The sequence below is a fragment of the Bos javanicus genome, chromosome 11, assembly GCF_032452875.1.
Source record: "Bos javanicus breed banteng chromosome 11, ARS-OSU_banteng_1.0, whole genome shotgun sequence".
NCBI lineage: Eukaryota > Metazoa > Chordata > Mammalia > Artiodactyla > Bovidae > Bos > Bos javanicus.
Window position 1 is genome coordinate 15,032,998 of NC_083878.1, and position 26,551 is coordinate 15,059,548.

A 26,551-nucleotide genomic window follows, 5' to 3' on the forward strand; every position below is an offset into this window, starting at 1 on the left:
TAAAGCCTCCTCAGACAACCACTTTGCTTTCTTGGATTTGTTTTTCTTTGGGATGGTTTTGGTCACTGCCTCCTGTACAGTGTAACGCACCTCTGTCCATAGTTCCTCACTCTGTCTCTCAAATCTCATCCCTTGAATCTATTAATCACCTCCACTGTATAATCATAAGGGATTTGATTTAGGTCCTACCTGATTGGCGGAAATAGCAACCCACTCCAGTACCCTTGCCTGGAAAATCCCGTGGACGGAGAATCCTGGTAGGCCACAGACCATGGGGTCACAAAGAGTTGGACACGACTGAGCGACTTCACTTTCACTTTGATTGGCCTAGTGGTCTTCCCTGCTTTCTTCAATTTAAGCCTGGGCTTTTTTTTTTTCCTTCAGTTTTAACCTCTTCATTGATCACAGCCTTATGATTATTACAAAGGTAGTAATTGGCTGAGGCAGTCCCTGTATATTGCTTCCCAGGTGGCTCAGTGGTAAAAAAATCTGCCTGCCAATGAAGGAGATGCCAAGGGTTTGATCTCTGGGTTGAGACAATCCCCTGGAGTAGGAAATGGCAGCCCACTCCAGTATTCTTGCCTGGAAAATTCCGTGGACAGAGAAGTCTGACAGGCTACAATCCATTGGGCCACAAAGAGTCAGACATGACTGAGCACAAGAGTCCCTGTATTTTATACTTCCCAATCTTCACAGACCTAAAACAATGCTGATTTATAGCTTGAGCTCCTTGGAGTTAGCACAGTGCCTGGTTCATAGCAGGAACTTAATAAATGTTTGATGACTACATTATACTTTTTCATTAAGATAAGGCTGTTGTGCTTCTGTGTTCCAGTCCCTGGCAACCACTATTCTACTTTCTTTTTTTTTCCTCTAATGTGCTTTCTGACTTTAGAGATTTGCCTATTGTTGATATTTCGTGTAAACAGAATAATACAATATGTGACCTTTTGTGTCTTTTTTTTTCACTCAGCATAATGCTTTCAAGGTTTGTTCATGTTACAGTATGTATCAGTAAGTCATTCCTTTTCTGGCTCAATAGTAGTCCATTGTTTGGATATATGATCAATTGGATTTTAAACTCTTTGAAGTATCTTCTTTATATCACTCTCAGGGCTTATAGAAATAAGTAAGCCATAAATATTTATCAGTGGATTGCTTAACCAATGTTGAAAATGAGACAAGTACTAAAGAGAAAATGACTTAATGTTTGATATAGTTCCTCTTCCAAAGTCCAGAAACTTGTCTCTATTCTCTCTTTCACCTTCTCATAGTCAGTTGATCATCCAGTTATTTCAGAATAGCTCCATTGCCTTAGTTCAAGTCCTTTCCGTTTCTCTTCTCTGTTCTTTACTGACAGTACTTCCTCCTTAACCTCTCCCCCCTTAAATCAGTCCTCCATAGTCTAGCTAAAATTATGTTTATGGTTGTTGTTTAGTCGCTAAGTCACGTCCTACTCTGTTCGACCCCATGGACCGTAGCCTGCCAGGCTCCTCTGTTCATGGAATTTCCCAGACAAGAATACTGGAATAAGTTGCCATTTCCTTCTCCAAGGACTGTGTTTACAGAGTGCAAATATAATTTTGTATATCTCCTTTATTAAAACCCTCTAATATCTCTTCCTTTAAATTTTTTTTTTTTTTACCTGTGCTGGGTCTTTGTGCTGCAGGGCTTTAGTTGCGGTGAGCGGGGGCTGCTCTCTGGTCACGGTGCGTGGGCTTCTTGCTGCGGCGGCTTCTCTAGGTGGGGCATGGCTTAAGGGCGTAGAGGCCTCAGTAGTTGCAGCAGCTGGGCTCGGTAGTTGTGGCACACAGGCTTAGTTGCTCCACAGCGTGTGGGATCTCCTTGGACCAGAGATCAAACCCATTTCCTACTTTGGCAGGTCGATTCTTTACCACTGAGCCACCAGGAAAGCCCTAATGCCTTTTCTTAATATAGCTTCTATTGTTTTTTATTTAGTACATTCCAGTTCATTAGATACATATTTTATTTTTCATGTTATTGCAGGTTACAGTGTTACCAAAATACACTGCAGAATGACAAAAGTCTTCTTTCCCTCAACTTTCATTTTTGAAATTGAACTTTCAACTTCAACATTCTTATTACTTTCTTTCAAGATCTGTGCAGCTATGTACCCTTCAATTAATTAATTCATCCAACTTGCACACATTTGTTGGCTGCCTACTATGGACCAGGTACTGTAACAGGTATTGGAGTTAACGTGTTCAAAACAAAAGGGCAACAAACACACTTAGCTTCTCCCATCAGGGAACTTAGAGACATTAACCAAAAAATCACACAAATATATTAGCCAGACATCCTGGAATGTGCAGTCAAGTGGGCCTTAGAAAGCATCACTATGAACAAAGCTAGTGGAGGTGATGGAATTCCAGTGGAGCAATTTCAAATCCTGAAAGATGATGCTGTGAAAGTGCTGCACTCAATATGCCAGCAAATGTGGAAACTCAGCAGTGGCCACAGGACTGGAAAAGGTCAGTTTTCATTCCAATCCCAAAGAAAGGCAATGCCAAAGAATGCTCAAATTACCGCACAATTGCACTCATCTCACATGCTAGCAAAGTAATGCCCCAAATTCTCCAAGCCAGGCTTCAACAGTATGTGAACCGTGAACTTCCAGATGTTCAAGCTGGTTTTAGAAAAGGCAGAAAAACCAGAGATCAAAATGCCAACATCCGCTGGATCATGGAAAAAGCAAGGGAGTTCCAGAAAAACATCTATTTCTGCTTTATTGACTATGGCAAAGCCTTTGACTATGTGGATCACAATAAACTGTGGAAATTCTGAAAGAGATAGGAATACCAGACCACCTGACCTGCCTCTTGAGAAACCTATATGCAGGTCAGGAAGCAGCAGTTAGAACTGGACATGGAACAACAGACTGGTTCCAGATAGGAAAAGGAGTACAAGTACATCATGAGAAACGCTGGGCTGGAAGAAGCACAAGGTGGAATCAAGATTGCCGGGAGAAATACAAATAACCTCAGATATGCAGATGACACCACCCTTATGGCAGAAAGTGAAGAGCTAAAAAGCCTCTTGATGAAAGTGAAAGTGGAGAGTGAAAAAGTTGGCTTAAAGCTCAACATTTAGAAAACTAAGATCATGGCATCTGGTCCCATCACTTCATGGGAAATAGATGGGGAAACAATGGACACAGTGTCAGACTTTATTTTTGGGGCTCCAAAATCACTGCAGATGGTGACTGCAGCCATGAAATTAAAAGACGCATACTCCTTGGAAGAAAAGTTATAACCAACCTAAATAGCATATTGAAAAGCAGAGACATTACTTTGCCAACAAAGGTCCATCTAGTCAAGGCTATGGTTTTTCCAGTGGTCATGTATGGATGAGAGAGTTGGACTGTGAAGAAAGCTGAGCGCCGAAGAATTGATGCTTTTGAACTGTGGTGTTGGAGAAGACTCTTGAGAGTACCTCGGACTGCAAGGAGATCCAACCAGTCCATTCTGAAGGAGATCAGCCCTGGGATTTCTTTGGAAGGAATGATGCTAAAGCTGAAACTCCAGTACTTTGGCCACCTCATGCGAAGAGTTGACTCATTGGAAAAGACTGTGATGCTGGGAGGGATTGGGGGCAGGAGGAGAAGGCGACGACAGAGGATGAGATGGCTTGATGGCATCACTGACTCGATGGACATGAGTTTGGGTGAACTCCGGGAGTTGGTGATGGACAGGGAGGCCTGGCGTGCTGCGATTCATGGGGTCTCAAAGAGTCAGACATGACTGAGTGACTGAACTGAACGGAACCGATATTATTATAAACAATAAGTGCTGTGGAGGAAAAGCCAAGGGGACTATAAAGGAATGTTATCTAGTCAGGGAAATCATGGAAAATTTCTTAAATAAGTATACCATAGAATTGAAGAATGTGTGGCATTTAATTATCTGAAATTGGAGGAAACAACCAGATACAGAGTCCCTACGGTTAGAGGGATCTTGGTTCATTCAGAAAACTGAGCGGCTTAATATGCCTGGAACATAGGGTCATGGTGGGGCGGGAGACAGAAGATTGTTCTGAGGAAGTGGATAGAGCATGTGGAGATTATTAGATTCAGCTGAAAAAGCAATGGGAGGCCACCGAAGGATTTTAGACAATGAAAGATTTGCATTTAAGAAAGATTGTTCTGGCTATAGGTGAGAATGGATTGAAAGAAGAATAATTAGGGAAAGCAGTTAGCAGACCATTATATTCACGCAGGCAGGAGATGATAGTTTGCATTAGATTGGTGCTGGTGGTAGAAATGGAGAAAAGCGGGCAGGTTCAAAAAATATTTAGAGATAAAAGTGATAGAATTTAGTGGTGGTTGAATGGTGTGGGAAGCATGTGAATGAAGGAAACTGTCAAGGATAATCAGACTTCTTTCTGCTTTACAATGCTGGATAGGATAGCGGTACTATTCACTGAAATAAGAAGCTAGAGGAAGACCTTATCCAGAATTCACTTTTGGAATATTGAGTTTTAGATGCTTTTGAAATAGCTACAGTGTGAAGCTGACATGTTAAGCTGACAGTTGATTAAAGTCTACAGAAGAGAGCTGGGCTCAGTATATTGCCTTTTGAGCTCAACGTTTCTACCCCGTTATGGTCTGAATAGTTGTGTCCCCCCAAATTTATATGTTTAAATTCTAATGCCCAGTGATGATGTTAGGAAGTGGAGCCTTTGGGAGGTACTGAGATCATGAGGATGGAGCTCTCATGAATGAGATTTGTGCTCTTGTAAAAAAGATTCTAGAGCTCCCTACCCACTTCTGCCATGTGGATGCACAAGGAGAAGTCAGCCAGCTAGAACAGAGCCCTTACCTGAACATGCTGACACCTTGACTTTAGACTTCCAACCTCCAGGATTGTGAGAAACACATTTCTATTGTTTACAAGCCACAGTCTATGGTATTTCGTTATAGTTGCCTAAACAGACTAAGACACTCCTATATAAACACAATACAACTCTTAGGACATGATTGTGATCAGTAATTTGCAGACATATGATGCAGTAGTTTTTGTATTAATATGCTCTTTTTGAGTAAACAGTAATCTTCTGTTAATCTGTTAAGGTAACTGTTTAGCCTACTTTATGTGATATTCCCCCTCTCCAAAAAAGATATCACCTCTAATACAATTTAGTAGTGTTGATAGAGGAATCTTTAGTTTTACCTTTTAAAAAATTTCCTACTTCATTTTTAAAAACATTATATCCATGTAGGTATTATCACAAATATCCTTTATACAGTATGCTTATGAAACAGTATATGATTTATAATGGGTGCAAGAATTAGCTTTTGTTTCCTGTTTGAAAATGACTCAACCTTTCTTGGAGATGGAAAAAAGGTAGTTATGCCAGATTTACCTTTTTAAAAAATTCACATTTATTTTCATAATTTTAAATTTGTAAGGTATTAGGCAAGGGCATTTGTAAGGCAAGGGCACCCCACTCCAGTACTCTTGCCTGGAAACTCTCATGGATGGAGGCGCCTGGTAGGCTGCAGTCCACGGGGTCGCGAAGAGTCGGACACAACTGAGCGACTTCCCTTTCACTTTTCACTTTCATGCATTGGAGAAGGACATGGCAACCCACTCCAGTGTTCTTGCCTGGAGAATCCCAGGGACGGAGGTGCCTAGTAGGCTGCTGTCTATGGGGTCACACAGAGTCGGACATGACTGAAGTGATTTAGCAGCAGCAGCAGACAAATCTAAAATGTGGTAAAATTGCATAGAACTGTACGTACATACGGGGCTTCCCTGGTGGCTCAGTGGTAAAGAATCTGCCTGTCAGTGCTGGTGATGTGGGTTTGATCCCTGGGTCGGGAAGATCCCCTGGAGAAGAAAACAGCAACCCACTCTAGATTCTTGCCTGGGAAATCCCATGGACAGAGGAGCCTGGTGGTGAAAGTCCGACTTGCAAAAAAGTTGGACGTGTCTTATCAACTGAACAGCAACAACAAATACATACAGAAACACAAATAAGTGCGCTTTAAACTTGTAAAATCTGAATAAGTTGTATTGACTGTATCAATGTCAGTGTCCTGGTTTTGATAGTATATGTAATGGTACCATTGGGTGAAAACAGGGTGAAGGGTACATAAAACTTTTTTGGAACTTCCTGTGAATCTATAATTATTTCAGAGTAAGAGTTAAAAGACTCATAAAGCAAATAAAATACGTTTCTGTTAGCTAGTTGATTTATCTAACAGAAACGTGGTACAGTGGAGAAGGGAATGAATGGCAAACCACTTCAGCATTTTTGCCTTGAGAACCCCATGAACAGTATGAAAAGGCTGATATGACACTGAAAGATGAACTCCCCAGGTTGGTAGGTGCCCAGTATGCTACTGGAGAAGAGTGGAGAAATGGCTCTAGAGGGAATAAAGAGTCTGAGCCAAAGCAGAGGCAATGCCCAGTTTTGGATGTATTTGGTGGTGAAAGTAAAGTCTGATGCTATAAAGAACAGTATTGCATAGGAACCCGGAATGTTAGGTTCATGAATGAATTGGTCAAACAGGAGATGGTAAGCATGAATATTGACATTTTAGGAATCAGTGAACTAAAATGGGCCGGAATGGGTGAATTTCATTCAGATGACCATTATATCTACTATTATGGGCAAGAATCCCTTAGAAGAAATGGAATAGCCCTCGTAGTCAACAAAGAGTCCAAAATGCAGTACTTGGGTGCAGTCTTTTTCTGGGGTCACAAAGAGTTGGATACAACTGAGTGACTGAACAGCAACAACTGGTTTGTGCCAACATGAGATTTAATTTTTCTAAAGGTAGGTTCAGGAGATTTAATTTCTTTTAATTAATATTATGTGCAATATGAAAATTAACTAGTAGTATCAAATAGTAAGAGCTTCCCTGGTGGCTCAGACGGTAAAGCTCCTGCCTGCTATGCGGGAGACCCGGGTTCAATCCCTGGGTCAGGAAGATCCCCTGGAGAAGGAAATGGCAACCCACTCCAGTACTCTTGCCTCAAATAGTAAAGCCACTAAAATCGTAAACCAAAATGATATGAATGAAAATATTACCTAGGACACAATTTTATACAAGACTTTAAAATTTTTTCTTATGGAGTAATATAATCAAGCTCCATATAGGTCTATTGTTGCTGCAGTTTCTAAGTTGTGCCCAACTGTTTGCCACCCCATGGCCTGTAGCCTGCCAGCCTTTCTGTCTGTGGGATTTCTAAGGCAAGAGTAATGGAATTGTTCCCATTTCCCTCTCCAGGGCATCTTCCTAACCAGGGATCGAACCTTTCTCCTGCATTACAGGCGGATTCTTTAGCACTGAGCTACTTGGGAAGTCTAGCTATTATAAAACCATTATGTACTTGCGTGGTTTCCTGAGCTTTCATTGGACTATATGTGCATTAAAATGTTTTTATAACTAAAATGGAACAGTGGAGTTTATCCCTTAAGTGTGAAACATGTGCTTGTTTTATTTTGCTGCACAGATAGTGCATTCTGGTTTAGATTTAAGCTCACATGGATTTCATTTCATTTTCATCCGAATAAAATGGAGTAATTTTTTTGTCCTTGCTCTTGTTGCTTGTTAAGTAAGAAAATGCTTATTCATGTATAGAAGAAGTTGGCAAGTACTAACAAAATGTTCATGTTCATTGCAGTTTACTCTTCTTTCATAAAGTTAGAACTTTTGTAGGGGCAGATCAGCAGTAAATTTCATCCTGAGTATACCATCATACTACACTGACCAAATTCTTCAAAGTAAAGTTCTCAGGCTGAGTAGAAGATTCAGAGAAAGGATTCCTCAACCCAACTTGAACTGAATTGAAAAGGAGGGAGAACTACCATTAAGTTTTGTTCTGCCATTTTTCCAGGTGGCTTTCAATAAAATTTGAAACTTATTGATATTCTTCTTCACTCTGAGCCCAGACAAGCAAAGGAAACATTTTTGAAATTTCTTTCAAAGATGATTTCCTCTTAAATCCACTTATATTTATTATTATCCTTGTTTTTTTACTGGGAAAATGACAAGAATGTTAAGTGTAGTAAGAGAGAATTTGGGCTTCCCAGGTGGCTCAGTGGTAAAGAATCTGCCTTCCAAGCAGGAGACACAGGTTCGATCCCTGGGCTGGGAAGATCCTTTGGAGAAGGAAATGGCACCCACTCCAGTATTCTTGGCTGGGAAATCCCATGGACAGAGGAGCCTGATGGGCTACAGTCCATGGGGTTGCAAAAAGTCAGGCACAACTTAGCGACTAAATAACAACAACAAAGAAAGAATTAATTTAAAATGAGTGTATTATAATTCTGGTAGATGTGCTCATTCAGTTGAGTCCAACTCTTTGCAGCCCCATAGACCGTAGTCTGCCAGGCTCCTATGCCCATGGAATTTTCCAGACAAGAATAGTGGAGTGGGGTGCTATTGCCTACTTCAGGGGGTCTTCCCGAATCCGTGTCCCTGTGTATCCTGCATTGGCAGGCAGATTCTTTACCACTAGCGCCACCTGGGAAGCCTTGTAATTCTGGATACCTATGCTGGAGTTGATCAAGCTAGCTTGTTTCTATTCTGGTTTAATGTAAGACAGCTGTGCTCCTGGAGTGATTTGGAATATTTCTCATGTTTTTTATGTGCTGCTTGCTCATGTTTTAGGATAACTACGGAGGTGTTTTTTTTTTTTTTTTTTTAACTTTTCTGTTGCTTTTTTGTACTCACATCTACTTGTATCTTTTGAGAACTGAGTGGTGTGTCAAACTGCTGTTTCTAGCATTGTCCTGTATGTGTCCACGTTGTTTTTCTACATTGCCTAGAATGGAAAACACTACCAAATTGCAGGCTAAAGGTGCCTTTTTGAGGCTCTGCATCCACACTATGAAAAACTACTAAACATATACAGTTCTTTCTCACAGAACTCCTTAGCTCTAGGATTTATATATCTTTTTTTTTTTTTTTTTTGGTTTAGAAAAGGACTTTAAGTGCAGTCTTTCCAAGAGGCCAAGAAACAGTTGTTAAGGTCCTTTCCTGTCTCATTCCAAAACCTTTCATGTCACTGTTGTACTAATGACCTCCTGATCTAAATCTTCCTCTTGTTAAAGAAAAAAAAAAGCACTCTTTGTACCTGTTGGAAGCAGAATTTTAGTTAAGTTTCAACTCTTTCATCTTCGTCTCGGAGTAAAATGAAGCAGAAAGTAATTTTGAGAGAGTATTTTAATCAAAAGTATTTGAGAGAGTATTTTAATCAAAAGATTGTATGATCAGCATCTACAGAGACTATTTTTTAAGCCTAAGCAGGGAAGGACAGTGCATTCAAAAGTACTTGGATTTTATCTCTAGCTGAATAAACTCCCATGTAAAAGCTTCTTAGAGTCATATAATGTTAAACATGAAAAAAATTTTGAATAGGAAACTGGAGACCAGAAGTGTTAATAATTTGCTGTATTAATTAGTAGCTAAGTTAGAACTTAGCTTCAGAATACAAACTTTATTATGATTAATTGCAGGAGTTGTCAGAACCAGACAGTTGAAGGAACTGTCAGAACTAGAAATATCATGAATGCATAAAATATATGTAGATGTACAGAATATGTGTTAATCACCTTTTTATGTAATTGGTAAGTCTTGGTGGCTCAGACGGTAAAGCATCTGCCTGCAATGCAGGAGACCCGGGTTTGATTCCTGGGTCGGGAAGATCTCCTGGAGAAGGAAATGGCAATCCACTCCAGCACTCTTGCCTGGAAAATCCCATGGTCCGAGGAGCCTGATAGGCTACAGTCCATGGGGTCGCAAAGAGTCAGACATGACTGAGCAACTTCACTTTCGTTTTCTCTTTTCTTTTCATGCTGTTAGTAGTTAAGTTTTGGGGGAGTCAAAATTATACACATATCTTTGATGGAAGGTGGCACCCATAATCCTCACACTGTTTCCATAATTGAGCCCCTAAGTGATTAAAGTTTTAAGTCAGATTTTTTTAATAGCATTTTTCAAAAGCTAACCTAGAAAATTTAGGGTAATGTGCAAAATGAAGCTCTTCTTTTTACTGTGTATGATCTCCAGGGAAGGAGAGTCTGTGTTGAGTGTTCTGGCTTGCTGTCGCCAAAACTGTTTTCTGATGGACCACTCCAGTCTTGTGACTAGGTAGCAGCCTTGATGAGTGTTTACTAGTGCATGATGTTTGGTCCTACAAACGTGTTTTTCAGTTGGTTCCTTTATGACCTCAAGCAAGTCCTTCACTATTCCCATTTTTTTTGACCAGAACATGTGATACATGTACTGCTGTGATTATTTGTAACCTCTGAGGCACTGGTACAGACTGTGAATGGATTTATTTTGTAATGTGGATAAACAGGATCTCTTGACTGCTTTTTAGAATTTACCCAAATTGCTGAAACTAAAGATAAATGATGTAATTATATAAAGAAAAAAAGTTAGCTGAAATATCGGGGAACTCTTACTACTTAGATTTATCCAGAACTAAGCATTAATATATAAAAGCACTTAGCGTAGATAGTTGATGATTTTAAAAACAGAATATTAATAAGTACATGAAAAAGTAGGAGTAATGGTGGTTTTCCTTTAGCAAATAATAATATGTTGGTTTGCATATATAAATATGCAGTGCCTTTAAAAAGACTGTATGCAGCCACTTTGTTCTGAAGCACATAATGTACATAATAATGAAGGAAATTCAAAATGATACCGTGTTGGGAATTCCCTGGTAGTCCAGTGATTAGGACTTGATGCTTTTGCTTCCAGAGCCAGGGTTCAATCTCTGGTAGGGGAACTAAGATCCTACAAGCCTTGAGGTGTTGCCAAAACCAAACCAACCAACGTACCAAACAAACAAAAAAAGAAAATGATATCCTGTAATATATTTTTTTACATATCTTCCATTTAAAATTTAAAGTTACAGTTAACAAGTCTAAATTCTGGTACAAGATTTCTGGTACATCTAATTAGATGTGAAATCTTTCATGTGTCTTCACTACTCTGATTTTCATTTTCCTGTAAAAATAAAAGTGGTTTTTAGGTATCTGTTGGTGAAAAAATAAATTCAACTGAGTAACTTTTAAAGATTTTATTGGTTTATTCAGTGGTTCATGAATTGGGCAGCATCCCATTTAGCAGAGAGAAAGGAGCTTTGAGGGGCTGTACAAAATGAAAGACTTGAGGCAGAAGGAAACAGGGAAAGGAAGTTGTATTAGCTGGAAGTGGGTTAGTTATGGAAAAGTCACTTTCCTTTAGGAGATTGCAGGGTCTTTCAGGCAGATTACCTCACTTATGATGACCAGGTGATTTCTGACTCAGTAGTTTTAAGATTCTGTTTTTGGGAGAGGCCAAAACTGTAATTAATTTTTGGTTTGGTGACACAGGACTTAGCATAAGTGACTCCCATTTTGTGTTTGTTGTCTTGTTTTTAATACTATCAACTATAAAATATGAAAATTGTATGCTCTAGCAGGTGTTCATACTTAGAGATCTTCAAATGATAATTTTTAGTTGAATATTTGCTTATGTTGGTTAGGATTCACACATTTTACCTGGATTTATAGTTTTGTCGTCTTTTCTCCTAAGATCTCAGTGGTTCAATAGCACCCCCAGATGTCAAGTTAAACCTTGGTGGAGATTTTATCAAAGAATCTACAGCCACAACATTTCTGAGACAAAGAGGATATGGCTGGCTTTTGGAAGTTGAAGATGATGACCCTGAAGATAACAAGCCACTCCTGTATGTAAAAATAATATGTATTTTTTGGATTCTAGAGCTGGTCTGTGAAATGATTATATTCTTTCATATTATTTAAGACAGGTATGGAAAACCTTAACCTTTTTGGTCAAAAGTTTTAGCTGTTTTCAGTTTTGCTAGTACATTTGACCCTTGAACAACTGAGGTTTGAACTGTGTAGATCTACTACACGTGGATATTTCAGCACTTGTATTGGAAAATTTTTTTGAGATTTGCAATAGTGCAAAAAAAACTCGCAGGTGAACTGTGTAGCCTAGAAATATCATGAATGCATAAAATACAGATGTGCAGAATATGTGTTAATCAACTTTTTATGTAATTGCTAAGTCTTCTGGTCAACAGTAGGCTATTAGCAGTTAAGTTTTGGGGGAGTCAAAATTATACCTGTATCTTTGATGGAGGGTGGCACCCATAATCCCCACATTGTTCAAGGTCACCTGCAATTAGTAAAACTGGAATAATGAAATAATATTCTGAACTCATTGAAAGTTCAGTTTAAGACAAATTAAGAATTCCCAAAAGATTACCTCTCCAAACTCTCTCCCGTATAGCAATTCTCAAGCTACCCCTGGAGGACTACAGGGATACTTTCACCTTCTTCATAGTTCTTGAAGATATTTAAGCGATTATGTATCCCTTGAGCTTCCCAGGTGGCGCTAGTAGTAAAGAACTCGCCTGCCAGTTGCAGGAGACGTAAGAGACGTTCGGTCCCTAGGTTGGGAAGATCCTCTGGAGGACGGCATGGCGACGCACTCCGGTTTTCTTGCCTGGAGAATCCCTATGGACAGAGGAGCCTGGCGGGCTATAGTCCATAGGGTCGCAGAGTCAGACACGACTGAAGCAACTCAGCACTCGTAAATAATCAATAGCATGCACACGTATCACTTGGGGGAAAAAGTGAAGAATTTAACAGTTTGGAAAGAAGAACCTGCTGCTGCTGCTGCTAAGTTGCTTCAGTCGTGTCCGACTCTGTGCAACCCCACAGATGGCAGCCCACCAGGCTCCTCTATCCCTGGGGTTCTCCAGGCAAGAACACTGGAGTGGTTTGCCATTTCCCTCTCCAATGCGTGCATGCGTGCCAAGTTGCTTCAGTTGTGTCCGATTCTGTGCGACCCTTTGGACAGCAGCCCACCAGGCTCCTCTGCCCACGGGATTCTCTTGACAAGAATACTGGAGTGGGTTGCCATTTCCTTCTCCCCTAGGAAAAACCTATAGCATTGTAAAATCAAGGCATTACCAAGTTATTCTCTGTAGTAATTATTGGTAGATCAAGTACTAAAAACGTCTGTTTCTCAATGTTAATATACTGAATTTCATCAAATCTAAGATGTTATAGATTATAAGATGCAGTTATTTTACATTTATTAATAAAAGAGAAAAAGTGGCTAAGACAGCATAAAGCTAGAACATTAAAGGGCTATCTTATCTCCTTAGTGTAAGGATAAATGAGAAATGATCAACCATGCAAAAAGAGAAACCAAGGAAGTTTGCTTGTCTGTTTGGCACTGGGTGAAGTGTTGGAAGAAAAATTCCTATGAGAATATAGACTTGCAGTCTATGGTCCCAAAATTCTCAAGAGAAGAATTTTATTTAAAGTCTCAAATTGGTAGTGCCTCCAGGAGACTGGCAAAAGGAAAAGCAGATCTTGGAAGCACTTGCCTTATGCCAGACTGACAACAGTTGTTAAGACACCAGCTATTGTGAGATGTATCCCAACTTTAGAGATGTTGAAAATGTACATCTTGGAAATGCTTGACCTGTGGAGACTACTGTAAAGTTGTTAAGACAACAGTTGTTAAGACACCAGCTATTGTGAGATGTATCCCAACTTTAGAGATGTTGAAAATGTACATCTTGGAAATGTACTTCAAATGCAAATGTTTTGTTGACCTGTGGAGACTACTGTTATATTTAAACTTTTCTTAAATTCTAATACAACTGGCTCAATATTCAAAAGTATGTGCCTTCTAAGAATTCTTATTTTAAAATTATAGGGAAGAATTGGATATTGATCTAAAGGATATTTACTACAAAATTCGATGCGTTTTGATGCCAATGCCATCACTTGGTTTTAATAGACAAGTGGTGAGAGACAATCCTGACTTCTGGGGTCCTCTGGCTGTTGTTCTTTTCTTTTCCATGATATCATTATATGGACAGTTTAGGGTAAGTACATCTTCCTTTACACAAATTCTAAATAGTTTAAGAGTTTTAAAATTTAAAATAACAAATATTAACTGTAGTACTTCATTATGTTTGAAAAATGCTTTAGCTTTACCCATTATTTCTCACTTTTCCATCCCTACAACTGTTCTTAAATAAGTGGGAGGTTCCTTGGATTAATGGCTTCCAAACTATTCTACATCATCATTCACATGAAAAGTATTAGTATTTGTATGGCAAGTGGGTAAGTGGTAGGGACTGTTCCCAGCTGCCCATGCCCTTTCTGGTTTTCCATAAGAATAAATAATTGGAAACAACAATACTCATATTTTTACCTTTTATTCATTTTTAGTTCTGTTTTTAAAATAAACTTTTTAATGATGACAGGAATTCCATCAAGTATTTGTTTTTACATAATACTATGTCCCATTCTCAGAGGACTTATCTGTATCATCAAAACACAGCATATACATATCACTCTCTCATCTTTAGTGTAAGGCTTTAGGGGAGTAAAAAATAATTCTTTATCACAGAGTGTTTTGGAAATAAATTAGTTTCCTTTTGTTCTATAATACATTTCTGTAAGTTTAGTGACTTAAAACAATGAAGATTTATTCTTTGACAGTTCTCGAAGTCAGAAATCCAAGTTGAGTGTTAAAGGGCTAGAATCAAAATGTCAGCAGGCTGGTTCCTCTGGGTGCTCCAGCACAGTCTGTTGCTTGTCTCTTTCCAAGTCAGAGGCTGCAACATTCCTTGACTTCTGGTTGCATCACTGTACTCTCCATTGTCACATTGTCTTCTCTACTGTAGTCAGATATCCTTCTGCCTCCTTTCCTAAAGGACATTTGTGATTAAATTTGCGCTTACTTGATAATTCAGAGTATTCTCTCCATAGCAAAATCCTTAATGTTATATAATACTAGTCCTATTAATATTTACCTTGGATCAATTTACATCAAGTATTCTGTTGCAGACAAGGACCATTGAAGAAGTTGAATGCGGGTTCTGGTCTCTTGCCTACCACCAACCCTTCATGCAGAGCATCTCTAAGTGACTTTTATCTATATAATCTTTCATTTGAATGCAGGGTTCTAAGGCTAAAAACAGAAAATTCTTAACTCCATAGAATGTTTCTTAATTTGAATTTGTTAAATATTTTCTCATGCTGGATTGATGTAATACCTTTTTGGCAAGAATATCAAACAAGTGACATTGTGCCCTTCTGTACATACTATTAGGCATTACATGATACTGATATGTCTTGTTCCTAGTGCTATTATTGTTGATCACTTGGTAAGGCAAGGGGGTGGTATCTGTCCAATTCCTCCACTGTAAAGTTGCTATTTTTCCCTTTTTAATACAATAAATATCTTGTGGAGATACTTTGTGACTATGCAAGCACTCTGTTTCTCATCAAATTTTAGCCCACTAATTTTAGCATCTATTGATGGACCTTTCTTTCAATAATTATTACTATATTGTTTACTGAATATGATTTTCCTTCTTTCTTCCCCATGTATTAATTAGTATTCTCTTTGGAACAGCTGTTCTTTCTTTGTTATTACTTATTTATCTTTGTTAGTATAGACAGATATTTATTTTACTTTGTGGACTATCAGTTCATTTCAGTTCAGTTCAGTTGCTCAGTCGTGTCCGACTCTTTGCGACCCCATGAATCGCAGCATGCCAGGCCTCCCTGTCCATCACCAACTCCTGGAGTTCACTCAAACTTAAGCTCATCAAGTTGGTGATGCCATCCAGGCATCTATTCCTCTGTTGTCCCCTTCTCCTTCTGCCCCCAATCCCTCCCAGCATCAGAGTCTTTTCCAATGAGTCAACTGTTTGTGTGAGGTGGCCAAAGTACTGGAGTTTCAGCTTTAGCATCATTCCTTCCAAAGAAATCCCAGGGCTGATCTCCTTCAGAATGGACTGGTTGGATCTCCCTGCAGTCCAAGGGACTCTCAAGAGTCTTCTCCAACACCACAGTTCAAAAGCATCAATTCTTCCACGCTCAGCTTTCTTCACAGTCCAACTCTCACATCCATACATGACCACTGGAAAAACCATAGACTTGACTAGATGGACCTTTATTGGCAAAGTAATGTCTCTGCTTTTGAATATGCTATCTAGATTAGTCATAACTTTCCTTCCAAGGAGTAAGCGTCTTTTAATTTCATGGCTGCAGTCACCATCTGCAGTGATTTTGGAGCCCAAAAAAATAAAGGTCAGTCACTGTGTCCCCATCTATTTGCCGTGAAGTGATGGGACCAGATGCCATGATCTTAGTTTTCTAAATGTTGAGCTTTAAGCCAACTTTTTAACTCTCCTCTTTCACTTTCATCAAGAGGCTTTTTTTTAGTTCCTCTTCACTTTCTGCCATAAGGGTGGTGTCATCTGCATATCTGAGGTTATTGATATTTCTCCCAGCAATCTTGATTCCAGCTTGTGCTTCTTCCAGCCCAGCATTTCTCATGATGTACTCTGCATAGAAGTTAAATAAGCAAGGTGACAATATACAGCCTTGACGTACTCCTTTTCCTATTTGGAACCAGTCAGTTGTTCCATGTCCAGTTCTAACTGTGGCTTCCTGACCTGCATATAGGTTTCTCAAGAGGCAGGTCAGGTGGTCTGGTATTCCCATCTCTTTTAGAATTTTCCACAGTTTATCGTGATCCACACAGTCAAAGGCTTTGGCATAGTCAATAAAGCAGAAATAGATGTTTTTCTGGAACACTCTTGCTTTTTCGATGATCCAGTGGATGTTGGCAATTTGATCTCTGGTTCCTCTGCCTTTTCTAAAACCAGCTTGAACATCAGGAAGTTCACGGTTCACGTATTGCTGAAGCCTGGCTTGGAGAAATTTGAGCATTACTTTACTAGCGTGTGAGATGAGTGCAGTTGTGCGTTTGAGCATTCTTTGGCATTGCCTTTCTTTGGGATTGGAATGAAAACTGACCTTTTCCAGTCCTGTGGCCACTGCTGAGTTTTCCAAATGTGCTGGCATATTGAGTGCAGCACTTTCACAGCATCATCTTTCAGGATTTGAAATAGCTCAACTGGAATTCCATTACCTCCACGGGCTTTGTTCGTAGTGATGCTTTCTAAGGCCCACTTGACTTCACATTCCAGCATGTCTAGATCACACCATCATAATTATCTTGGTCGTGAAGATCTTTTTTGTACAGTTCTCTGTGTATTCTTGCCAACTCTTGATATCTTCTGCTTCTGTTAGGTCCGTACCATTTCTGTCCTTCATCAAGTCCATCTGTGCATGAAATGTTCTGTTGGTGTCTCTCAGTTTCTTGAAGAGATCTTTAGTCTTTCCCATTCTGTTGTTTTCCTCTATGTCTTTGCATTGATCACTGAGGAAGGCTTTCTTACCTCTCTTTGCTATTCTTTGGAACTCTGCATTCAGATGCTTATATCTTTCCTTTTCTCCTTTGTTTTTCGCTTCTCTTCTTTTCATAGCTATTTGTAAGGCCTCCCCAGACAGCCATTTTGCTTTTTTGCATTTCTTTTCCATGGGGATGGTCTTGATCATTGTCTCCTATACAATGTCATGAACCTCCATCCATAGTTCATCAGGCACTCTAGGTATGACCTAAATCAAATCCCTTATGATTATGGACTATAATCCAGTATAATCATGTATTTTATTGCTTAGATTGTTGCAGTTTTAGCTATTGGAAGCTCCTTCAGGTTAGCTTTGGTATCCTTTTGACATATTCCCATCCTTTTTTGAGTGCTTCCTTTCTTCTTGATTCCACAGTGCATTCTGGACTCATCTTTCATTTTCCCTGTCCCAGCCCTGGAATCAGTCATTTCCCTAGGGAGTCCTAGTTCCTTTTACAGGGGAATATTTAGAAACCAGTAAGTATCTGGGTTTCCCAGATGGCATTAGTGGTAAAGAATCCACCTGCCAGTGCAGGAGATGTAAGAGATGTGGATTCAATCCCTGTGTCGAAAATATCCCCTGGAAAAGGAAATGGCAACTCATGTCTGGAAAATCCAGTGGGCAGTAGAGCCTGGTGGGCTACAATTCCATGGGGTCGCAAAGAATCTGACATGGCTAAGGACACACATCACGCACCATAACTGGGCAGTTAGTCTTCTTTACGTTGCTACGCGGTATCTTTATTTCTAGACCGTCTCAAGCAGACAGAACTTGGAAATACATGCATGTATCATTATTATGTCAAGTCTCAAGAGTTAAAATTGTCTGAAGTGTTGTCCACATTCTATTACTTGGATAAATGTGTAATTAATGTAAATTTGAGAGACCTCCTGAGGTTAGTAACTTGTTTCACGGATAAATTTATCATGTAGAATGCTATAAAGCAGGAGCTGAGAGTCAACACTTTGCTGTCGTTTTGCAGTCATCTTTTATCATAGATGTTAAAATACTGAGGTTTCCTTAAGCAACTGATCATTGCCAAATTTTCAGTTTGGATGTAAAATTATATTACATATTATATTCTTATTAGGTTTTCAGAAGATACCTGGGAACCCAAACTTCCTATGACCTAAAGTCAGTGATACCAAAATACTTTATGTGGTAGAGAATTGAACTCATGGGAAATTTTCAGCTTATTTGGTAACACAGATATTAATTGCATGAATTTTTTTCTCTTAAGGTGGTTTCATGGATTATAACCATTTGGATATTTGGTTCACTAACGATTTTCTTACTGGCTAGAGTTCTTGGTGGAGAAGTAAGTAGTTAATTTTGAAAATAGTCTCTGTTTTTTATGGTAAGCTTTATTGTTGATATTGCAGATACTATTAGTAACTATGTTCATTGTAATTGTTTGTTGCCCCAGAACTGCTTTTAATTTATGCTACTTCTTTCAAGGTGACCTATATATTAGTATTATGCATACTCTAAATGTTATGAGAAAGAGGAAGGAAAAAATCCTATCATTTATAAATAACTTAGAGCTTTATAGGGAAACATACAATTTATTCTCTGTTTAGTCCTCAAACTTTTGGTCTCAGGTCCATAGAGCTTATTGCCAAATTCAGACTTAAACTGAAGAAGGTAGAGAAAATCACTAGACCATACAGGTATGCCCTAAATCAGATCCCTTACGATTGTACGGTGGAAGTGAGAAATAGATTTAAGGGACTATATCTGAAAGACAGAGTGCCTGATGAACTATGGACGGAGATTTGTGACACTGTTTAGGAGACAGGGTTCAAGACCTTTCCCAAGAAAAAGAAATGCAAAAAAGCAAAATGGCTGTCTGAGAAGCTCCTACAAATAGCTGTGAAAAGAAGAAAAACAAAAAGGAAAGATATACCCATTTGAATGCAGAATTCCAAAGAATAGCAAGGAGAGATAAGAAAGCCTTCCTCAGTGATCAATGCAAAGAATTAGAGGAAAATAATAGAATGGGAAAGACTAGATCTCTTCAAGAAAATTAGAGATACCAAGGGAAAATTTCATACAAAGATGAGCTCAATAAATGACAGAAATGGTATGGACCTAACAGAAGCAGAAGATATTAAGGAGAGGTGGCAAGAATACACAGAAAAACTGAACAAAAAGGATCTTCACGACCCAGAAAATCATGATGGTGTGATCACTCACCTAGAGCCAGACATCCTGGAATGTGAGGTCAAGTGGGCCTTAGGAAGCATCACTAGGAGCAAAGCTAGTAGAGGTAATGGAATTCCAGTTGAGCTATTTCAAATCCTAAAAGATGATGCTGTGAAAGTGCTGCACTCAGTATGCCAGCAAATTTGGAAACTTGGCAGTGGCCACAGGACTGGAAAAGGTCAGTTTTCACTGCATTCCTAAAGAAAAGCAGTGCCAAAGAATGCTCACACTACTGCACAATTGCACTCATCTCACATGCTAGTAAAGTAATGCTCAAAATTCTCCAAGCCAGGCTTCAACAATACTTGAACCGTGAACTTCCAGATGTTCAAGCTGGCTGTAGAAAAGGCAGAGGAACCAGAGATCAAAATGCCAACATCCGCTAGATCATCGAAAAAGCAAGAGAATTCCAGAGAAACATCTATTTCTGCTTTATTGACTATGCCAAAGCCTTTGACTGTATGGATCACAATAAACTGTGGAAAATTCTGAAAGACCACCTGACCTGCCTCTTGAGAAACCTATATGCAGGTCAGGAAGCCACAGTTAGAACTGGACATGGAACAACTGACTGGTTTCAAATAGGAAAAGGAGTACGTCAAGGCTGTATATTGCCACTCTCCTCATTTAACTTCTATGCAGAGTACATCATGAGAAATGCTGGGCTGGAAGAAGCACAAGCTGGAATCAAGATTGCTGGGAGAAATATCAATAACCTCAGATATGCAGATGAACCCACCCTTATGGCAGAAAGCTAATAGGAATAAAGAGCCTCTTGATGAAAGTGAAAGAGGAGAGTGAAAAAGTTGGCTTAAAACTCAACATTCAGAAAACGAAGATCATGGCATCTGGTCCCATCACTTCATGGCAAATAGATGGGGAAACAGTGGCAAACTTCCCTGTTTTGGGCTCCAAAATAACTACTGCAGATGGTGACTGCAGCCATGAAATTAAAAGCTTACTCCTTGGAAGGAAAGTTTTGACCAACCTAGACAGGATATTGGAGAAGGCAATGGCACCCCTCCAGCACTCTTGCCTGGAAAATCCCATGGATTCAGGAGCTTGGTGGGCCACAGTCCATGGGGTCGCTAAGAGTCAGACACAACTGAGCGACTTCCTTTCACTTTTCATTTTCATGCATTGGAGAAGGAAATAGCAACCCACTCCAGTATTCTTGCCTGGAGAATCCCAGGGATAGGGGAGCCTGGTGGTCTGCGGTCTGTGGGGTCCCACAGAGTCGGACACGACTGAAGTGACTTAGTAGCAGCAGCAGCAGCAGCAGACAGCATATTAAAAAGCAGAGCCGTTATTTTGCCAACAAAGGTCCGTCTAGTCAAGGCTATGGTTTTTCCAGTGGTCATGTATGGATATGAGAATTGGACTATAAAGAAAGGTGAGTGCCAAAGAATTGATGCTTTTGAACTGTGGTGTTGGAGAAAACTCTTGAGAGTCCCTTGGACTGCAAGGAGATCCAACCAGTCCATCCTAAAGGAAATCAGTCGTGAATATTCATTGGAAGGACTGATGTTGAAGCTGAAAGTCCAGTACCTTGGGCACCTGATACAAAGAGCGGACTCATTTGAAAAGACCCTGATGCTTTGAAAGATTGAAGGCTGGAGGAGAATGGGACGACAGAGGATGAGATGATTGGATGGCATCACCAACTCAATGGACATGAATTTGGGTAAGCTCTGAGAGTTGGTAATGGACAGGGAGGCCTTCCGTGCTGCAGTCCATGTCGTCGCAAAGAGTCGGACATGACTGAGTGACTGAACTGAAATGAACCATAGAGCTTAATGTAGGTTGTATTTACCAGTATTTATCATGGGGACTTCCCTGGTGTTCCAGTGGTTAAGATGCCACACTTCCAGTGCAGGGGGTGTGAGTTCAGTCCCTGGTCAGGGAATAAACATGCCTCATTTTGTGACCAAAAAAGTTAAAGCAAACAAAATTACCATGTTAGAAATTAAAATAAAAATAAAAAAATTTTAATATGTGTTTATTCATTTAAAACTAAAAGCAAATCAAATGCATTTTAACATAAATAATGCATTTTAAAGAACACTTTTTAAAACAAATTGAGGAAAATGCATTGTTATACATTCTTGCTAGTAGTTTTAATATCTGGATTAGTGGAATCTGGATCCTGATACCTGCTTTCTGCATTCAATTGTTACAGGATATATCGCTTTGGATAAAGTATATATAAAAAATAAGTCCTCATACAGGTATATAATTTGAAAAGGAGGGATATTTTAACACTTTTTTTTGGATGATAATGTCTATTCTATTCTGATACTACATTAACACTCGAGATAATAGTTTTTTTTTTTTTTTGTCTCTTGTTAATATTTATAATTTGCCAAAAATCAGACATGTTGTCTGACCTATACTATCACTTTTTTCAATCAATTAATTTTAATTGGAGGATAGTTACTTTATAGTATTGCAATAGTTTTTGCTATACATCAACATGAATCAGCCACAGTTCTACATGTGTCCCTCCCATCCTAAACACACCCCCCCACCTCCCTTCCAACCCTGTTCCTCTGGGTATTCCCAGAGCACCAGCTTTGGGTGCCCTCAACAGGAAATAGTTTCTTAAAGTTTTTTTGTGAGGAATCTCAAACCATATTAGTGAACTTTTTATATTGTTTCATTGAAATTCATTTTGAATGGATCTTTTTAACCCATGCATGGTCATCTAAAGAACACTAGTTCACTGAGGTTTGCAGAACTTCCAAATGTTGACACGTTTTATTCTATGATATCAGAAAACCACATTCACTAAGATCACCTATCAGCAGAAAATGTCAAGATTACAGTGTTGGATGTAAGTTTACCAAAATTCTACTTTTTGCTTGAGAGATAGCATTTAGTAATTTGAAAAAAATACTGTGAGTTGTTTTTCTTGAAGCAACAGGCTTGTTTCATTCAGTTTCAGTCATGTTGCCTATCAGTACCTAACTCTGAATAATTATAGTTTTTCATTTGTTCTTTCACGTAAAAATGGTGTTCCATGGATAAAGCATCTAATTCAGCTCTTCACTTAAGCAGTTGTACACGTGCTTTCCTTGGGATAACCATTGAATCAAGGTAGAAGAAGTGCTTTCTGTGTACTTTGCATTTTGTTACACAGAATATTAAAAAGGCATATTCAAAGGTTGAGGCTTAATAAAATCAGTCATTTTAACTGTTTTGTTAAGGACATTTTTAAGTGAAACAGGAGGGTTTTTTTCTTTCTTTTCTGTGTGTGGTAGTAAAGAACATAGTTACTATTAGTACAGTTCATATCATATTGGCATAATAAAGCAGCATGATGTTTTACCCATTGCTTTTGTTCTATTAGTATCAATATCAACCTAATTTAAAAAGGCAAATAATGCTTTATCACTATTATAGAAAATAGTTTTGATGTCCAGTCTTTTAGAAGAGTGTCCTGGATCCCCAGAATACCATGGGCCACACCTTGAGAATCACTGCCCCATTAACTTAGAGTTTATGAATTACTGTAAACCTAGGAATTGTAGCACTCTGGGATTTATCTGTTTGTGGAGAGAGTAAAGCAGAAGGGAAGCCAGGCAAAGTTATCATACTGGTGCTGACTCATATTAGGCTTACTCTATGAACACTTAAATGCTAAATGTCAAACTCTTGAGCCTTTTTCTCACACTTGGGGGAAAGGTCTCCAAATCTGATTCTTAGCTCTTGTTCTACTACTTTGCAGTTTCCAAAATTAACTTGCTGTTGTTCCATCTTCTTGCCTCTTGTTTATGCCTCTTACAAAAAGAAGTTTCTTTTTTTTCTTCCCTTTTAGTGGAGTTTCGAGAAGGAATGGTATTAGATATGTGTTCAGTTCACCATCTTAATCTACAACTCTTGAATAAGTTTAGAGTAACATTTATCTGTGTAACTTTTTTATTCTGCTTATGGAAATTTAAAATAATTTTAACAGGGACTTAAAATGACATTTGTTTGTGTATTATTTTTTATATTCTAGACAAAATCTCATACAATTTTTATATGAAGACAGGTATCACTAATTGTTTGGGTAATTTAAGATTGTTGTTGACTCAAACAGGGTCTCTATTAACCTAGAGGGGTGGGATAGGGAGGGAGATGGGAGGGAAGTTCAGGACAGGACATATGTATACCTATGGCTGATTCATGTTGAGGTTTGACAGAAAACAACAAAATTCTGTAAAGCAATTATCCTTCAACTAAAAAGTAAATAAATTGAAAAAAAAAAAAAAAAGACTGTTTGAGGAAGTTAAAAGACCTAGATCTTATATCTTATTTTGAACTCTTAACTAGCTAGCTGTCTTTACTTAACAAAGACCTTTGTTTCTCTGAGAATCAGTTTCTTCATAATGGGGATAGTATTACTACTACTACATGATACTTTTATGATTTTCTTAATTCTCATGCTTATGCAAGTACAACAAAGTATATATGATGTTTAATAGTGGTTAAAATACGTAACTTGATTTCTATGATATTTATTTAAAATTTTGAAAATTCACAGGTTGCATATGGCCAAGTTCTTGGAGTTATAGGATATTCATTACTTCCTCTCATTGTAATAGCCCCTATACTTTTGGTGGTTGGATCATTTGAAGTCGTGTCTACACTTATAAAAGTAAGTAGTGTGTGTTATAAAAAGTAGTTTACTGTTTTCCAGTCAGGAAAGTCTACAATTGCCCCTGCATATCCATGGGAGATTGGTTCTAGGATTGCCCCCCACCACCACCACAGACACAAAAATCTTCAGGTGTTCAACTCCCCAGTATAAAAGTATGTAGTATTTACATATAACCTATGCAAATCCTTCATCTACTTTTTTAAATCATCTCCAGATTACTTATGATAATACAATATAAATTGTTGTCTGTAATCCAGCATACCCAGGTTTGGCTTTTTGAAACTTTCTGAAATTTTTTTTTTCCCCAAATATTTTCAGTCCACAGTTGTTTGAATCCATAGATGTAGAACTCACAGGTAATAAGAGCTGACCATACTAGTTTTATGGCTAAAGAATCTTATAATCTATAACAGTTTATATCAAGCAGTTAGTAGTATTTTGAAACAGTGACCTTACTCACTGATTTTACCAAATATTTTCCCCTTTTAATTGCCAGAAGTTATAATGTATATCTAGGGTGGAATAAAGAACAAAGAGCAAATCTGGCCTCAGGATATTGCACTCAAAATTTTTTATTTAATGTTAAACATTTCTTTCTATGCTTATAAGATGAATTTATTATATTTATTTGAAATTCCACTGGATGTTTATTTAATAATTGTTAACTCCTATTTGAATAGTAAATTAGTGGTCAAGTAAGATATACGTAGTTCTAATAAACTGACTTTTCTGTGTTGCAGAAATCAGGACTTCTTTATGCTGTGTTAAACTTATTAACAATGTACCCACTTTAAACATTTACTGATAATATTAAACACTATTAATGAATAGTGATATAGCAAATTTTGGTATTTATTAATTTTGAACCACTTTGGAAAAAATAAATGACTACTTTCACACATGTATGTATATTACACAGTGAATGTAATTTTTTTCTTTATGGAAAATAGAACTTCTTAAGACCACTGCTTTCAATACTACCATTATGTAGTCTCCATATTTAAATACTAGAGTATTTAAGTAGACTAACTTAAGTAGAGTTACTTTATGACTTTCGGTTTCACTTAAAGTTTATTACTAATTCCAGTGTAAAAGAAATTATTCCTTTTAGCATTGAGTAACTCCAGGTTAACACTGACATTATAAGCCTTGGATATTGAGAAGAGTTGGATTTTAGAACTGAATTCTAAATTCCTGAATGCAAATCCTGGTTTTGCCTCTTGTTGTCCGCCTTGGGGAGCTATCTTTTCTTACTCTCCTCTTACAGTAAACTTAGCAACTACTTTTTTGGATTTGTTATGAAGATTTTGAAGAATAATGACTAATATAGTGCTTGACACACAGTAGGCACTCAAGCAGTAGCTGTTATTATTATAAATATTAAATATTTTGAGAACATCTTTGTATGTTTCAACTGTTGGAACACTCTAGAAACCAAGAAACGCTTTCATTCCTCTAATACTAATTTTTTAAAAAATATCATTATTAGTGCTTAGGTTGAAAGTCTTGCAGTGCAGAAGCTAGCCCCACCCACGCTGGCATTTAATTATTTAGTCTTAGTGAACATACCACTTTACTAAGTCATTCAGGATCACTGCCTGTGTGTTGTTTTACTCGGGTTAAAGATTGTTTGAATGCTTCTGAGCCTATTCCCAAAACTGCTAAAACTGTGTCCTCTGGTTATTTTTAGTCATTGAGTTCAACTGAAAATTGGTCTTTAATATTCTTTATACAACAAGTGAATGTGTTATTATAAAATAGAAGTCTTTTTTTATAAAATCATTAAAATTTTAGGATAAAAAATTTGTGAACTTTAGATATTTCTTTGCCACATTTCTTTCCCTAATCACTTAAATCATCTTTGTGTAGTGATCTGTTTTGCATGTTTCTTGTTTTAGTCCAAAGTCTGTTGAGAAATAATGAAAGAATAATGAAAGAATGAAATAAATAATGAGAACTCTTATCCTTTAACTGTAGCATTGGAATGCAGTTTACAAGCACTAGTTTTTTTTAAACATTAAATCTCTGTAATTTTACCAGTCTTAACCATTTATTCACAACAAACATTTAATCATCATGTACAAATGGAATTTGATTATAATTTTATTTATTTCTCTATACAAGATTAAAATATCTTGTATTTTTTGTTTGCATTTAGTTTTAAAAGTGCAGTAGAAAACTGGGTCATCTCAAATAATTTTCAGTCAATCTGCCAGTGTTTAATTTTTACCTCTGTATCAGTGGTTCTCAGCTGATGGCAGTTTTGCCCCCCAGGGACGTTCGGCAATGTCTAGAGACATTTTTGAGTGTCGCGGACGGGAGGGGTGGGGTGGCACTAGCATAGAGTGGCTAGAAGCCAGGGGTGCTGCCAAACACCCTACAGCGCACAGCACAGCTTCCCACAGCAGTCATCCA

General features: G+C 38.2%; 1 protein-coding gene, 1 long non-coding RNA gene and 1 other non-coding gene across 5 annotated transcripts in view; 2 read left to right on the forward strand and 1 right to left on the reverse strand.

The window, feature by feature from the left end:
- YIPF4 (Yip1 domain family member 4) overlaps positions 1 to 26,551 on the forward strand; it is a 33,928-nt gene that overhangs the window by 5,606 nt on the left and 1,771 nt on the right. Inside the window, exons 2-5 of the mRNA XM_061432028.1 lie at positions 11,561 to 11,714; positions 13,727 to 13,898; positions 18,530 to 18,607; positions 24,020 to 24,133. Coding sequence (XP_061288012.1) covers positions 11,561 to 11,714; positions 13,727 to 13,898; positions 18,530 to 18,607; positions 24,020 to 24,133 — 518 coding nt within the window. The remainder of the gene's footprint in view (positions 1 to 11,560; positions 11,715 to 13,726; positions 13,899 to 18,529; positions 18,608 to 24,019; positions 24,134 to 26,551) is intronic.
- Positions 8,056 to 8,126, forward strand: TRNAG-UCC (transfer RNA glycine (anticodon UCC)). Its single transcript has one exon. It is a non-coding gene; the product is annotated as a tRNA-Gly (tRNA).
- The window catches only part of LOC133256869 (uncharacterized), a 37,868-nt gene continuing 25,480 nt past the window's right edge, over positions 14,164 to 26,551 (reverse strand). The window contains exon 4 of one of the 3 annotated variants that reach the window (XR_009739322.1): positions 14,164 to 14,729. This is a non-coding gene — a long non-coding RNA (uncharacterized LOC133256869). The remainder of the gene's footprint in view (positions 14,730 to 26,551) is intronic. The other 2 variants (XR_009739321.1, XR_009739320.1) reach the window with 2 other exon arrangements.